Source organism: Aptenodytes patagonicus, chromosome 7, assembly GCF_965638725.1.
Source record: "Aptenodytes patagonicus chromosome 7, bAptPat1.pri.cur, whole genome shotgun sequence".
NCBI classification, from domain to species: domain Eukaryota; kingdom Metazoa; phylum Chordata; class Aves; order Sphenisciformes; family Spheniscidae; genus Aptenodytes; species Aptenodytes patagonicus.
Genome location: NC_134955.1, coordinates 8,648,611 through 8,662,798, shown reverse-complemented (window position 1 = coordinate 8,662,798; position 14,188 = coordinate 8,648,611). Strand labels below are relative to the sequence as shown.

Here is a 14,188-nt window from a genome sequence, read left to right as displayed (position 1 = left end):
ATGATTACCCTGGAGGCTGTTTGATTTGGCATGTCACCATATATAAGTCTTTTCTGACACAACTATATAGCCATGTCTGTGCAATTTCACAGAAAACCAAACATGCCAAGCCTTGTAAGATCATTTTGTCACATTCCAATTATGTTTTTTAAGAATATGACTGAACTTACTAGGCAGTTATGACTACATCTAAACCAGAATTTATAAATGTAGGCTAAAACGTATAGACAAAACAAGTTTTTTGTTCTGGATAGTCAAAAATGCTGTTAATTTTATTAAAGGTTGATTGTGCCACTGGATTAAATAAGAAAGTCACCAGCCACGGGAGATACAGTTGTTAGTGTTTTGTGAATAATGTAAACTCTGAAAGACTGACCACTGGGCTTGTTTCTTATATTCTCCCTGCACAGTGATTAGTTTCTAGTGACAGTGAAGCCGATATAATCTCAAGTGCTTACTTTAGTTGTTATGCACATGGATAAGCAGGTCAACAGCTTGCTTCGACACAGTACTTTCACTACAAAGATCTAGTAAGTACTGTTGATTAAACCTACTTAAGTAATTTGTGTACAACTAAATTTGGGCAAAGTTTGTAAGTGACCAAATTATTCAAACTTTCATAAAAAGCTGTCTCAATTTAGTAATACTCACTGAAGAATCCCATGGAACTTTCAAGTTTTTTACTTTTAAATTATCATTGTATTAAGTTTTACAGTTCCTGCAAACTCTCAAGTTGCCTTTCTCTCTGTATCTCTAGTAATCAAAAAATATAGTGGTGTATGATAATTTACCCTCACGAGGCAATCCTGTAACACTGTCCATTAGCAGTTCTGTTGTTTAGATTCTACTGAAAAGCATTTGCTCTCAAAATTCATTTTGACTGCAAAAGGAAAAAAGTATGAAATACTGATTACCTCCATTTTTGGTAAATTTTGGTAGCGCCAGGCTATTTTCATAGAATCCTGAAAATCTTCAGACTTAACAGCTGTTGCTTCTTCTCCCAATTCATTTCTGTAGGTATCATCAAGCAAAGGGGCTGGAAGTTCCTACAGGTGGAGAGCGAAAGAATGTCAGCTATCTACAGTAGAAATGGCAGTTCAGATTTTTATCCCCTCCAAAAAAAGTTAGCTAATACAGTTATCTTAATATAACGGACAATTGTAAAATCTGTAACAAAACTTGATTAAAATAACTGTTCTGAAAGACTGGCTCCTACTAATACTTAGCGTGAAAAAACCCAAGTAATTATTACGGGAAAAATGGATTATACAAACATAAGAGAATGCAGAATGGAAATATCACATTGTATACTCTACACAAACACCACATCTTGAGCAGCATCCATATTCCTTTTTTTTTAAAATCTTTCTTTAAAGGTTGATCTCCTAAACTATTCTATTTCTGACAATAGATAAGTTCCCTGCATAGTGAATTTAAGCCTATTTTATAAGAAGATCACTTTTCTCTGTTCGCTTCTGTAAATCTTTCAAAAGTATTCAACAGACCACAATAGCCTACAGACACAGGCTGAAAACAACTGTAACAGGATGGTTTGAATTTTCTCTTCTGCTAACCATTAGGCATGATATCTACTAATGACAGATACCTCACAAACACAAACAAGGGAGTAAAAGGAAGGGGCAAATATTTAATCTTGGATTTTTTATAAGTTTCTAAGGCAAACATTTCTGGCTTTAAAAAAAGCATTGCACACAGGTGGATTTAATTGTTCTATGAGGACAGAACTGCAGCTTTGACTTAGACCTAGATTAGGAACAATGTTTTATTACAAACTTTCTGCTTTCTATCTTTGTTGCATTGCTGAAAAAGTCAACAGCACTGGGTGGATATCAAGCACAGCATTCAGAATTTATGCACTGGGCTTCTACACCTACGAGAGGAATGAAGTGCAACCAAGTTTTCTGACCCAACTTTATCACCCATCTGTGTAAGCTGGAGGGCACAAGAACTCTTTATCTGCTTAGATCAAGACTAAGTTTTCATTAAGCAAAGACTCTTGAGAGAGAACTGAGATGTGGTGTCAAGGGTTAAAAATATTTAGAGCTAGCCAGTATCTGTTACAAGGTATTAGATGTGAAGACATAAAAACCCCCCAAATTTGAAAAGTTTAGATGAAGAAGAATCTCGATCTAAGTATGGGGTACACATGAAACACTGAACATAGGCAGAGCTGATACTGACCATAAACATTTAAACAACATTCTTGGCTTTATGTAGGCAGAAATGGTACAGACAGACACATGTAGAAAGAAGAAAATGAAAGTTTAAATGAATCCATTTTGGGTTTAGTATTACGCTAATTCAGTATTAAAGAATACAGGAGAGAAAACCTGTATATAGTTCAATGTGTAATCTTATGAACAACATGCATTATTTTTGTTTCTTTAGTGTAAATTAACAAAGTATCTACAATTACTGACAAAATTGAGAACAAATGTTTCTAATTTCAGGACAGTTGTTTCTGTCTCTCTTTCAGTGGTTGGTCAGTACACCTTCCAAGATAAAAGGTAATGGAAGCTATGAAAACTTTTATATAGTTACTTCAATAAAGTTGCAGAAATAGAACAACTGTACCTATGTGTTTCAGCAGCTAAGCAGAAGATGCAAGCCACACCTATGAGCAAATAATTTTATTTTATTTACTTTCTTTTTGCAAATGAACTGCAAAAGCCTGGTAAAAGCTTTTCATGAGAATGGTTATGTACAGAGTTAAATTTTCAGATTTCTTGTTTAAAAGATTCACTTGTATACAATAAACTCATATTACTATGGTTGTAAAAATTAAGCTTTATGGGTAGGCAGATTAAGATTTTAAGTTAGTATTTACAGCTTTCATTAAATTTACAGATTTATAACAGATGTTTCAGTAAAAAAAGAAATTTATTTTTGTCAAAGTTTTCTTATATCTACCCAGGAAGAAAGCAGGGAAACTTTCAAACGAAAGACAAAGATTGCTGACAGATAGGAGAAAATGAAAACAGAAGACTGTACTGAAAGGTTCTGAGAAAGTATAAATACAAACATGAGCTGACAAGCATGCCAATGTATTTCACATGTATGCAGATACAAATTATTTGCATTTACTTCCAAGAGTATTATATAAAGGATTTTTCTAAAAAATAAGATAGGTGTTATTCTGAATTTCTAATTTTATAACTCAGATATCCACAATAAAGAGTTAATTAATCTTATTTTCCAATTAAGGTGCTGTTTTAAAAACAAATTACTGAACAGTTAAACTATTATGCAGATTTAATTTCCTAATATAGTTATTCATAGATTTAAGCTGGTAAGGTAAAAAGGTCTTTCTTTTTCAGTGAAGAGCTGCTGATACATGATCACCTCAAAATATTGCTCAATTACAGTAATTAAAAAAATAAATAAAATCAACCTTCATTTAAAAAGTGAGTTCTGTAAAGGAATAATTCCGCAGGCCGACACAACATTTCCAGATATCTCTTCCTTTCATTCACCAAAATCAGCTGGCTCCCATGTACTACCTGCAACTTTTTATAGCGGTGGGTAACCTCTGTTTTTCTGAAAACAACTGCTAACCACAGTTTGGAAGAGATCATGAAATCCTGCCTAAGCATTTCATCAAACTCCCTGAGCTTGCCCCTGTTTCAGATCCTGCCACTGATACAACAAGTTGCTACCTCATCCATCTGTAGTATCAGTGGGCAGCTATCACATCACCTGCAAAGCCGAAATCCAGGAAATGGCGTATTTTACCATTCACCTTTACTGCAAGGAAAGAGAAAAACAGCACCAATATTTTCTTAAAGCTATTTAATATTTTTCTCCTCTAGAATCACTGCAAATGCCTGTCACTTGTACTACTGTGTTGTGGTTTAACATGGCAGGCAGCTAAACGCTACACAGCTGTTCACTGTTATTATATAATAACTGGCAAAGACAAATTTGAGACGGGGACATTTAGCTATATACATTTGCTTTTATATAATCACACATAATGTATGTTTTACACAGAGACTGTATTTTACACTAAAATAGAACAGAGGTTAAAACAATAAGGGGTGAGAGGTTCTCCAAGTATTACTGATAAAGTACAAGCTACTTCAATACCCTCATGTAACACTGAAAAAAGTTCCTGCCTTGCAGTCAAACACAGAACAAAACTTTCTTACATGGCACTATATGGAAGGGAGACATTACAAATACTAGCTGTTGGCACCCAAGCAGCTCCATCCAAAACAATCAGAGACAGACACACTATCAGTGCAACACAGTCAAGCACTGTGGTATGCCTTAACTATTGCTAAGAATGAAGCAGATTAAGATATAAAGGAAAAATGGTTTCACCTGCAGCTGATAAAGATGTTGGCTGCCAGAGATGAAAACCTATCTAAGTATCCATCTGAAATAGCCTTTTTTGCCAATATAGTTTACTTTTAGCTTCTGACATAATAAAGAGATTTTATTCTGACATAGTAAAAAACTTCTAACATTATGATTGTTTAAACATGACTAAATTCACACAAAGAACATGAGAAAACCCGTGACTCAGTACCATGGCAGTTAGCATAAGCATCAGCTTAGGTCTCTTTTATGCTGTCTTGTCCCTTGCTGCCCCCAGGAGCACTTGAAGAACTCCCTCATACCAAGAGCAACTCTTATTTCCTCAGTTGCTTTTCCAAAATGCATTTACCTAATAACTACCACGCTTAGCTGAAGAATATGTTTCTTAGATGTACCACGTTCTTGTCCCTATGCAAGAAACATGTTCACATGATGCACTGAGACTTAAGACATTTCTGGGTCTACTAGGTCTCACAGCCATATAATTTTCTATTCCAACAAACACTGTGCTCTAAAGCAAACGTATCCTGAATCATATTCTTGCACGTGGTGGTTGTGAACTTTATGGTCTTTTAGTAGGCTTTCTACATAATTCAGCTGCAATCCAGAAAAGGTGGTCTGCTTTTGGAGCTGACTGGTATTTTGAAGACCAATTGCTTGAGCTCCACCTGGTATATTAACTCGCTTAAATACATTCCAAGATGATGTACTTAAGCACAAATAGGAAAAAAACCTCCTATCCTATTCATGGTCTGAGTACATCTGTAATTTGAACACATTTTAGATAAAGATTAATGAACAGAACTAATAAAGATTGTTTACCTCCACATTTACGTCCTAACTTTATCACTATTACCCCAGCTTCTGCTTACCCTTGTTTCTCTCCCATTTACACTAAACTGTATGAAAGAGAGGCAAAACACACGGTTGCTGTTTGAAGGTATGTCTATGTTGACTAGAAGCCAACATGCATGCGTTCATTAGCCTGATAAAAGACTGAACAGAATACATAGGTGATCGCTAATGTTGTTTTTCCTTAGGATGTACTGATTCATATATCCCAGTCCATGATTTTCAAAAGTCTTTTAACTAGATCTTTGTATAAGCACATTTGGAAAGGGAGAGAGCTTAAAATTGGTTAGTAGGCTTAGGACTGGGGAGAATTACAGACACAGAACACAGTTATATAAACGTTCTTTATGGGCAATATTGAAAATATTGAAATGATCCAGCCATTTCTTTTTATCTTCATATCCTCTTTTGATCTTCATGATAACTAGAACTGGAATAAAAGGCTTCCCCCTCTTCTGACACTGCAAATTAAATGCTATTCTTTGTTTCAAGGAAATAGCTCTTTCCAAACCTGACCATGCCCAAGTGAAACAGAGCACCTAAGTGAGAAAAAGTCTCCAGTTGTCATAACATAGGTATATTCTCAAAGATAAAGGCTGGCTGGTTGGATACATAATTCACAAATCTTCAGTGTCATGAAAGGTTTCATTATTGTCTGAGAATTACAAAGCATTCATCAGTTCTCAGATTGTTCTTAAAAATAGAAGGAAAAAATAAAAGAGTTATGGAAAGGATGAAGCAGACCAACAGCCAAACTAGCCACAGAACACGGGCTTCTTCTGGCGCAGCTATACAAAAACTGAACTGAAAACTATACAGCAGAACACATACGGGGAGCAGTGGAGGGCATGGTTTCTACGAGTGACATTTAAAGATGGCTAAGCCTGGGCTTTTCCTCAAAATATCTGTGTGTGGGAGATTCAAGAGCAGGGCTTTAGCACAACTCCCTTTCTCCTAGATTCATTACAAATTGAGAAACAAAGACACTAGTTTCCAGCAGTCTTATTAAATCATTATTTGAGAACTGTACTTCTCTATCATATATAAAAAGCACCTAAATTCTGCTGAAATTATCGGAATTTTAAAAATATTTGGAATTATGAGCCTATTTAGGATTAAATAAATTTATATTCTTAGAATCAAAATCAGAATTTCAGAAGACTACAAGATTATTAAAATGTTTAAAAGTTACTTCCAAAATTTCATCCAGAATTTGGAAATAAAAGTGTTTGTTATTTAAATGAAAGACCGAGAAAAGGAGAGTTGATTTATCAGCCTGTAATATCTCTATTTAATGTATTTCCTCTTAAAAATATCTCAGCTCCCACATCATATAGCTTTGAAAAGCTTTGGCACTGACAATTTTGTGGCATCAGTATGTCAGCTCCTGAGAACTGTTACATTCTCCCAGGCTAAAAAAAGACAAATCTCTCATAAGGTACATAAAAAAAACAAAGCATGTAGCAGTGCATCAGTTAAAATAAAAAAAAGAAAATATCCAGCATTTCTTGGGGTCAACTAAAATACAAGTCTTTGCTATGCGGCATGAATACACAAAAAGGCAGACAACTGCTAAAGTTATTAAGTGCGCTTTGGTTGGGGCATTCGTCTGTGTCTAGAGTGAGATGTAGCACAAAGCAAAAAAGAGAGAGGGAAGTTTGTTGCTATGTTTTAAAATAAAAAATAAATTTGGAAAAAAAAGGTCTTCTAAAGCACTAATACTAAATGACAATGCAATTAAAATAGTTTTGTTTCCTACAGACCAAGTTTATGAAGGTTTTATTGCAAACATGAAATAATTTATTTCATTAATAAATCTTTTATTTTTGTAATAAAACGATGTACAACCCGTATCTGCTAGCAATCCAGGTCCTTCTGTGTTTGCTGCCACATTACTTTGCTTGCCTTGTTTTGGCAGATGCACGAAGCAAAATCAGATTCTAACAGTTTGACCTCTCTCACTTCTTATGTTCTCTAGGGGATAATAAAATCCAAGATACAATCCCACAGCAGTTAATGAAGCTTAACCTCACACCCTCTTAATTACCAATGCATTACACCAACTATAGGCATCATACTCCTCTCTAAGCTATTTTACAATGCTAAAGAAGTACTACTGTGCTATTATTTAGCAACATAATCCAAGCTGTATGTGAAATCCCTCTTATATAAAAACCTTTGATCCTTACGGGTTTCAATAACTGTATAATTAATAGTACTTAAGAATTTAAAACATTATCTATTTATGTATCAATAAATATGTTGTTCACATGGTTTTATGCAACTATTTTGCAGTGCAATATCATCACAGGTATGATTAAAGAAATGTGAAATAAAAAAATATTAAAGGGAGTATGATTCACTGTTGTTCTCTAATTGCAACGATATTTAAATAGTTTAAACTCACATGAATTTAAGGCTCTTTTTCATTATGTTAATTTTTAGTATTTAAAGGACACCAGATGGTAAGTCAGGAAGGGTAAATATTTTCTTTTCAATAATGTATTATATAAATGTCAGTTTAAAGGATCCTACTCCCAAAAGGGGGGAGGATTCTGTTTTGATTGTAAACACTTGTGAAGACAAGGTCTATTGTTAAAGAACACAAATGACTGGATACAGAATTTTTCTCCTTTCAGTGGCCCTTGTACAACAATTTATATCCACCTCTAGGTAAGGCTGTTCTACGGAAATTTTTCTTTGACATTCAAAAAGACCAAATGATGTCAACCCAGGATAAATGAGAATTGTGTGAAGAGAAAAGGGGAGTAATATTCCTCTGTTTTATGAAATAAAAAAGGTTAATTGAAAGTACTCTAAGGGGTATTTTTTTTTTTAACCCATGAGAATGTATTCTCTACTTCACATACACAGAAGTAAACCCTGCAGTCAAGTCATAGAACTCTTTGCTCTAACTTCCTTGCACTATGGCTCCACTTCACAACATTGAAACCCAGGAATGCATACGAGAAAATTAGATGATTTTTTTTTTTATTTCATCTTTTTCTGAATCAGTTCATGATGCTTAAGTAAGTAAAAGATAAATACAACAAAAAAGGGAACGACATACTAAAAAAAGTAATGTGAAGAAACTAACTAAAAATGAGAGTGCCCTTGTCTAAAATTCTGTAAACTATGCTGCAGTGTATAACGCACTGGCCTAAACAGATTTAGTAATAACAAAGTTATTCATGAACACCTTTAGAGATGAACACTGTAAGCAATAGTTCACTAATTGAACAAATAAATTCTACAAAGTTACCAACTAGATTTGTAAAATAGTTATTTGTGAACACTGAAGCCTAAACATTTGGGTTTTTTAAGCTACTACTTTTATGATACGTTTAATCAGCTAAGAAAGATCTGTGCTTAAAACAAACATAATTTCATACCTAAGATAATGAAAGAAAATATCCTAATAAACAGCCAAGGATTGGTAGATAGGAAACCTGAAATTTAAGCCAAACATTTACTTCCTCTGGTTCTGGAAAATCTTTTTATTACATTGGTCTGAAGTTTTGACAAAGACTAAGCTTTACACTTTAGAGAGTTCTCAGCGTGGGTACTGCTTAAAAGGATTTCATTCTTTTTAAACAGAAGCGATTATTTTTTTCCAGCATCCTCTTTCACACCCATACAACTTTTCTGTCAAGTTTATAACACAATTTTGTAATGCAGAAAATTATATTACAATATAATTAAAATATTTGCATTTCAATACAGAAAAATGTAAAATAGATATTCCATTTACCCAACATGCGAGCAAGAAAAGTAAATAGATGAACAAGAGCTATATAATAAAGAAATTAGATTTTTCAAAGGAACTTTCAAACTCTGAGACAGCTGCCAGGGTTAGCTTCAACCCTAGTCTTTGTGCCACAAGGCTATCTTTACTTCGGAAAGAGAGATAAAAGGTGGTAGGAAAGTTCACTAGTGCTGTAACTGTAACTGGATTTCTGTGTATTAAGTGATAACATTTAACAGCATGCAGCAGCTGAATCACTGTAACAAGCTCATGTATTTTGAAAATACAATTGGGAAAAAAAGGATAATAGGAATGTAGCCCTGCTTGCATATATATTTTCACCTTTCAAGTTGTTATGCTTTTAATGCCTTTATGCAGCATCTAAAAATGACAGATGACAGAAAAAATACCTCTTGCATTCATACACAGCTTCTTTCACAACACCAGATAGCAAAGAGACAGGAAGGACTTAGAACAGCACTCTCTGAAAATGGAAGCTTGGAAAGCCCTGGTCACCAACCTGATCATTTCTTCCAGGTTTGCATTCTTCCTTTTGACAAAGCAATGGTTTAGAGTCATATCTATGAGGGAAAAATGTAAGCATCATGGTTGAATGTACTTTGCTGGAATAAAAAAGTCCATGCAGACAGCTATGCTTTCTTTCAAGAGGTTGTTTGCATACACAGTAATACAACACTGAAGCTCAGTGGGTTGTTTATTGTTGTTTTTTAAATAACCCTGGAAATAACAAAAGTACATTTTACTAGATTCTTTCTGCATTCATCTTTTCAGTGGGAAAAGAGTAAGTGTGCACTTTCTGTTCTTCAGGTCTGCTCAGTATAACCAGCTTGTTGGAGGTGGAATTTTTTCAGTCTTTTCCAAATGACATACATAAGCAAAATGACATATTTAAAATAAACTTTCACTTTTGTTTTAGAGATCTTTTCAGCTTGGTAAGAATTTTTAAAAACTTGTTCCTGGAGGTTTTTTAATCTTGTCCCTAGTGTTTTCTAATAAGCTATTATACTTCTCTACATGCACCTCCCAGCTTCCTCACCAAGTGATGCTGCATTTTTCCCTTTCACTGTGGTTCCCTAGACTGCTGGTGTGGTTTCTCCTGACTGACTTGACTTCAGGTCCAGCAAACACAGTGAAGCTGTGTATCTGATACATGGGCACACTAAGGGCTTTACTACTCAAGAGAATCTTCTGTGTAGTACTCCAGAGAGCAAACTGTTTGCACATTGTTCATTTTCAAACTTGGAAGTACAATAACACCAGATGTACAAGGTAAATACCGCTTCATGCCTTAGTATGGGAAACCTCAAAGGACTTGATTGGGGGTAGAATTTTGGGGAATGCATTTCCTTCTAAGAAGGCTATCCTCTATAGCAGAGGTAGGAAAAGCATCCCCAACATAAGCAGCAGGCTCATAGACTATGTCAAAGTAAGCTTTTTTCCTTGAAGGATGTGCTCTTTATCCTCTCTTGTAAGAGAGTCTCCAAAAGGCAATCTCAACAGAGTCCATAAGTACCCTGTAATAAAATTCCAGCTTGAAAACAGAAATTCCATAAAAATGCAGTAATTGCACGAAATGTTCTTCAACTTTTCCACAGCAGATGAACAGGTGCAGTTCTAGAAAGCAGTTCTGGATCTCCCACTCTTCCCCCTCAGGCTTCCAGGTTCCCAATGCAATGGTCATTGAGGTAACATGGCCAGGATCCCACAGGGAAATTTTTGGGCTTCAGGGGATGCTGGTTTCTGTTTCCCAGCACGCATAATGACCAGTAAGCCTTCCTCTTGAGACAAACTTTGCACAGGCTCCACGGTAAAAGCAACATAACAGAGAGCACTCTTTATTGTTAAGATGAGCTCATAACTGGCAAATATAATTCAATTTTTTCTCATTAAAACCTGTGAGAATCAGTTCCCCCCCAAGGTCTAGATAAAATAATTACTCAGGCAAAGAAATTCTTATATAGGCAGTTTAGGTAGTTCTACAATTTTAGAAATTGAATCCAAATTGAAGCCAAATCTGAAACAGGAAAAGTGAGAAATATAGAAATGCAGCCGCCACAGACACAGATTTTTTTTTTTTTAAGACTGGAACCATATCTTGGCACTAACAAGGAGAATGGGTGTAAAGAACTAAGCTGTTATATTGTTCCTGTATTTTTATGGCTTCCAGAAGTCAGTTTGGTACCCAGCCTAACTTGGAGTGGATGCAAGCCTCTTCTAATTTTGGCTACAGTGGTGTTCAAGGAAATATTCAAACCCCTTGCTTGCTGTTTCTTACAAAAAGCATAACAGTGTTCAAGTTAAGATTTTCTCTGTAATAAATATAACCATATACTCAAATTTGTATGTTCCATTCTCAAAGACATACACTATATGCAACTTCAAAATAGCTGGCATTAACTTTAGAATGCTGAATTATAAAAAAAATATAGCCACTAAACACAGTGAAGTTAAGGAAATAGATACAAGAAAAAACCCCACCTATTTTATTAGTTTCTCTTTGTTTTTGAGCTTGAGCACGTAACAGCCTTTCATAATTTGTAGTCTAAACTTAATAAGGTATGGTACTGAAAATGGAATGTTAAGATACAGTATTTCCTTCAGTTATTTCATTATTAAACTAGTTTTCCATTTACCAATGCAATCAGTTTTATTTTATGATGACTCACAGAAGTATACCATGCTATTTCTTATATTGTACACTATTCCCAGTTCTTACGCCCTTATACTAAAAAGTTGCTTTTCATTGAAGAATATAGATTGAACAGAAATGCTCTCAAATGTTTAAAATACTTTCTACAAAACACCATGTATAGAGTTCTGTACGTTTTACCAGAAGTGTATAATTTTTCAGCATTACATCTTAATGCCAATTTCCTGAAGGAGTTTTGACTACAAAAGGCATGAATATGTTTTCAAAGGATGATGGATAAATTGGTGGGTAGTAATATAATATATCTTAGGCAGCTGATCAGGGCTTTTTATCCTCTGCTTGTCTTTTAGTTATACACAATTTCAAGATAATTATGGTCTATAAGAATGTCTTTTCCCCTTCCTACTACCAGCAATATTTGTCTTGGTTATAGGTTCAAGAAACTTCCAATCACATAATAAAATTAGAATAGGGCAATTATGGCATCTCAGCAGAGAACTGAATGTATAAATAGATTGACCACACAATACAGACATAAGGCAGTTAAGGAATTGCCTTTATGTAAAATACAAGTTAATTAGAATACTAGCTAAAGAATATATTGAATCCATACCTGAATTCTATAAAACAAAAAACAATCATAAAATGTATAATTCGGGTTGATATGTACTAAATCTATGTTGCCTTTCCAGTAAAGAATACAGTCCAATCAGATACCGAAAATAAATTAATTACTAATGTTATTAAATAAAATGCAATGTTATTTGCATATCTGTCATGTCAGATATGTTATATTAAAATCCTGACTTGGTAAAGACATCCAAATCCCAAACAGCTCATTTTTATGACAGGAGAGGACTTCTTGAAGCACCTGAAGGTCCTCTGTTTTAAAAGTCAAGTGAGACAGTTACAGGGAAAACTATTCTACCTCTGTGATTTGGAGACCTAACTGTGGCCAATGCCAGTCTTAGATTAACTTTTTCCAGGTGAGACAATAATGTTTTTTAGGTAATACATATTGGTATTTCAAGAAGTGCCTAAGCTTTCCAAGTGTGAAAGTACGTCATTTTCTAGTTTGACATCTAGCATATTACAGGGTTACTTCACTGAAGCAATTTCAAGACAGCAATACAAATCAGAGAAATCAACTCTACTGTGCCTTGTCTGTTAAGCAAAGGAAGTGTTGAATAGTCAAGGTAAGAGTAGAAAAGCATAGACAAGAGTACTGTTGGATATGTAAACACACAAATGGAGGAAGAAAACAAGACAAAATTATGTTTTCCTCAACTTTCCTGCAGTAATATTGTCCGTCCATTTATAATCTCTTATAGTAACAACACTATAGAGTTACAACAGAGGAATGCAGTATTATTACCTAGTGTCTACCCCTGAAAAGTAAGAAGGAAAACTTATTGCAAATCAGACAACAGAGCTCAGTAAGTCACATCGAACTAACTGACCACAAACTCAAACTGGTACAAGAAGAATAGATGTATGTAACAATGTCTGTTGATTAACTTGCAAAAGCATAAAGAACAGAAGCCAGGAAAAATATGACATGCTATAAACAATTGATTCAAAAGTAAATGAAAGAAGAATAAAATGTATGTTATTACGCCATTTTAAGAAATTTTAACGCAATGCAACAAAAATATTCATTTGAATAATTTAATTTTGATGAGAAAAACAATGATCATGTATTGTAGGGTCAGAGAGTCAATGACTTGATTATCAGTTATTTAAAAACAAATATTATTTAAAAATATAGCACGTTCTTATGTAATTCGTACATCACAATCAAATTCTAACCTATTTGTTTAGGCTATATTCTAAACCACAAGAACAAATGATAGAAATTTCACCCCTAAATGAACCCTCCTTAGGGTCAAGATCATAAAAAAAATTATTAGATTTTTCATAACCACAATCACATAATTTCATTAAGAATATACTTTTTCCTGAATACTGAAGATAATACTGAATAAATAAGGCATAGAATCTACCATCACTAGGTAGGAAAAAAGAAAAGTAATCATTTTGTCCAGAAACAGTCTCTGAAGACTCTTAAGGAAATACCCAGACTTCACTTGATGCAGAAGTAATCAGTAAATTATATGTTACTTTTGATATTAGAAAAAAGCAGCCTTAGAAAGACATAAAATATTTAATGAAATTTTGTAAGATTATCCTCACACTTCAGCATTTTTTGCAGTGTTGATCAGGCTTTTTCCCTTATATAATTTCTTTATCATGGAAACTATCAGTGTTTGATTAGGAGCTCACCAAAGTCTGAAAGGAACCTTTCTATATGACCTGATCCAAAGCTGACCATATTTCCTAGTAGAAAAAAGACAGTCAGAATGAAAAGTACATGTAAAAGAAGTTGTACAGATGTTAAATATTTTTCTTTCTATAGGAAACTACAATAAATATCTATACAAGTTGTACACTGTTTCCACCACAATATATTGGAAGCAGCTTAACTACTCTTCCTGATAGGCAGGTGGAAACTGTAAACAGTTGGGTTTACTCAAACCATTCAACTAAGCCAGCTAGTCTGTCTGGTTTTCGTCCATAAT

General features: G+C 34.3%; 1 protein-coding gene across 1 annotated transcript in view; it reads right to left on the bottom strand.

Moving 5' to 3' along the window:
* Positions 1-14,188, bottom strand: part of ELP4 (elongator acetyltransferase complex subunit 4) — a 159,098-nt gene that overhangs the window by 121,344 nt on the left and 23,566 nt on the right. Inside the window, exon 4 of the mRNA XM_076343502.1 lies at positions 915-1,046. Coding sequence (XP_076199617.1) covers positions 915-1,046 — 132 coding nt within the window. The remainder of the gene's footprint in view (positions 1-914; positions 1,047-14,188) is intronic.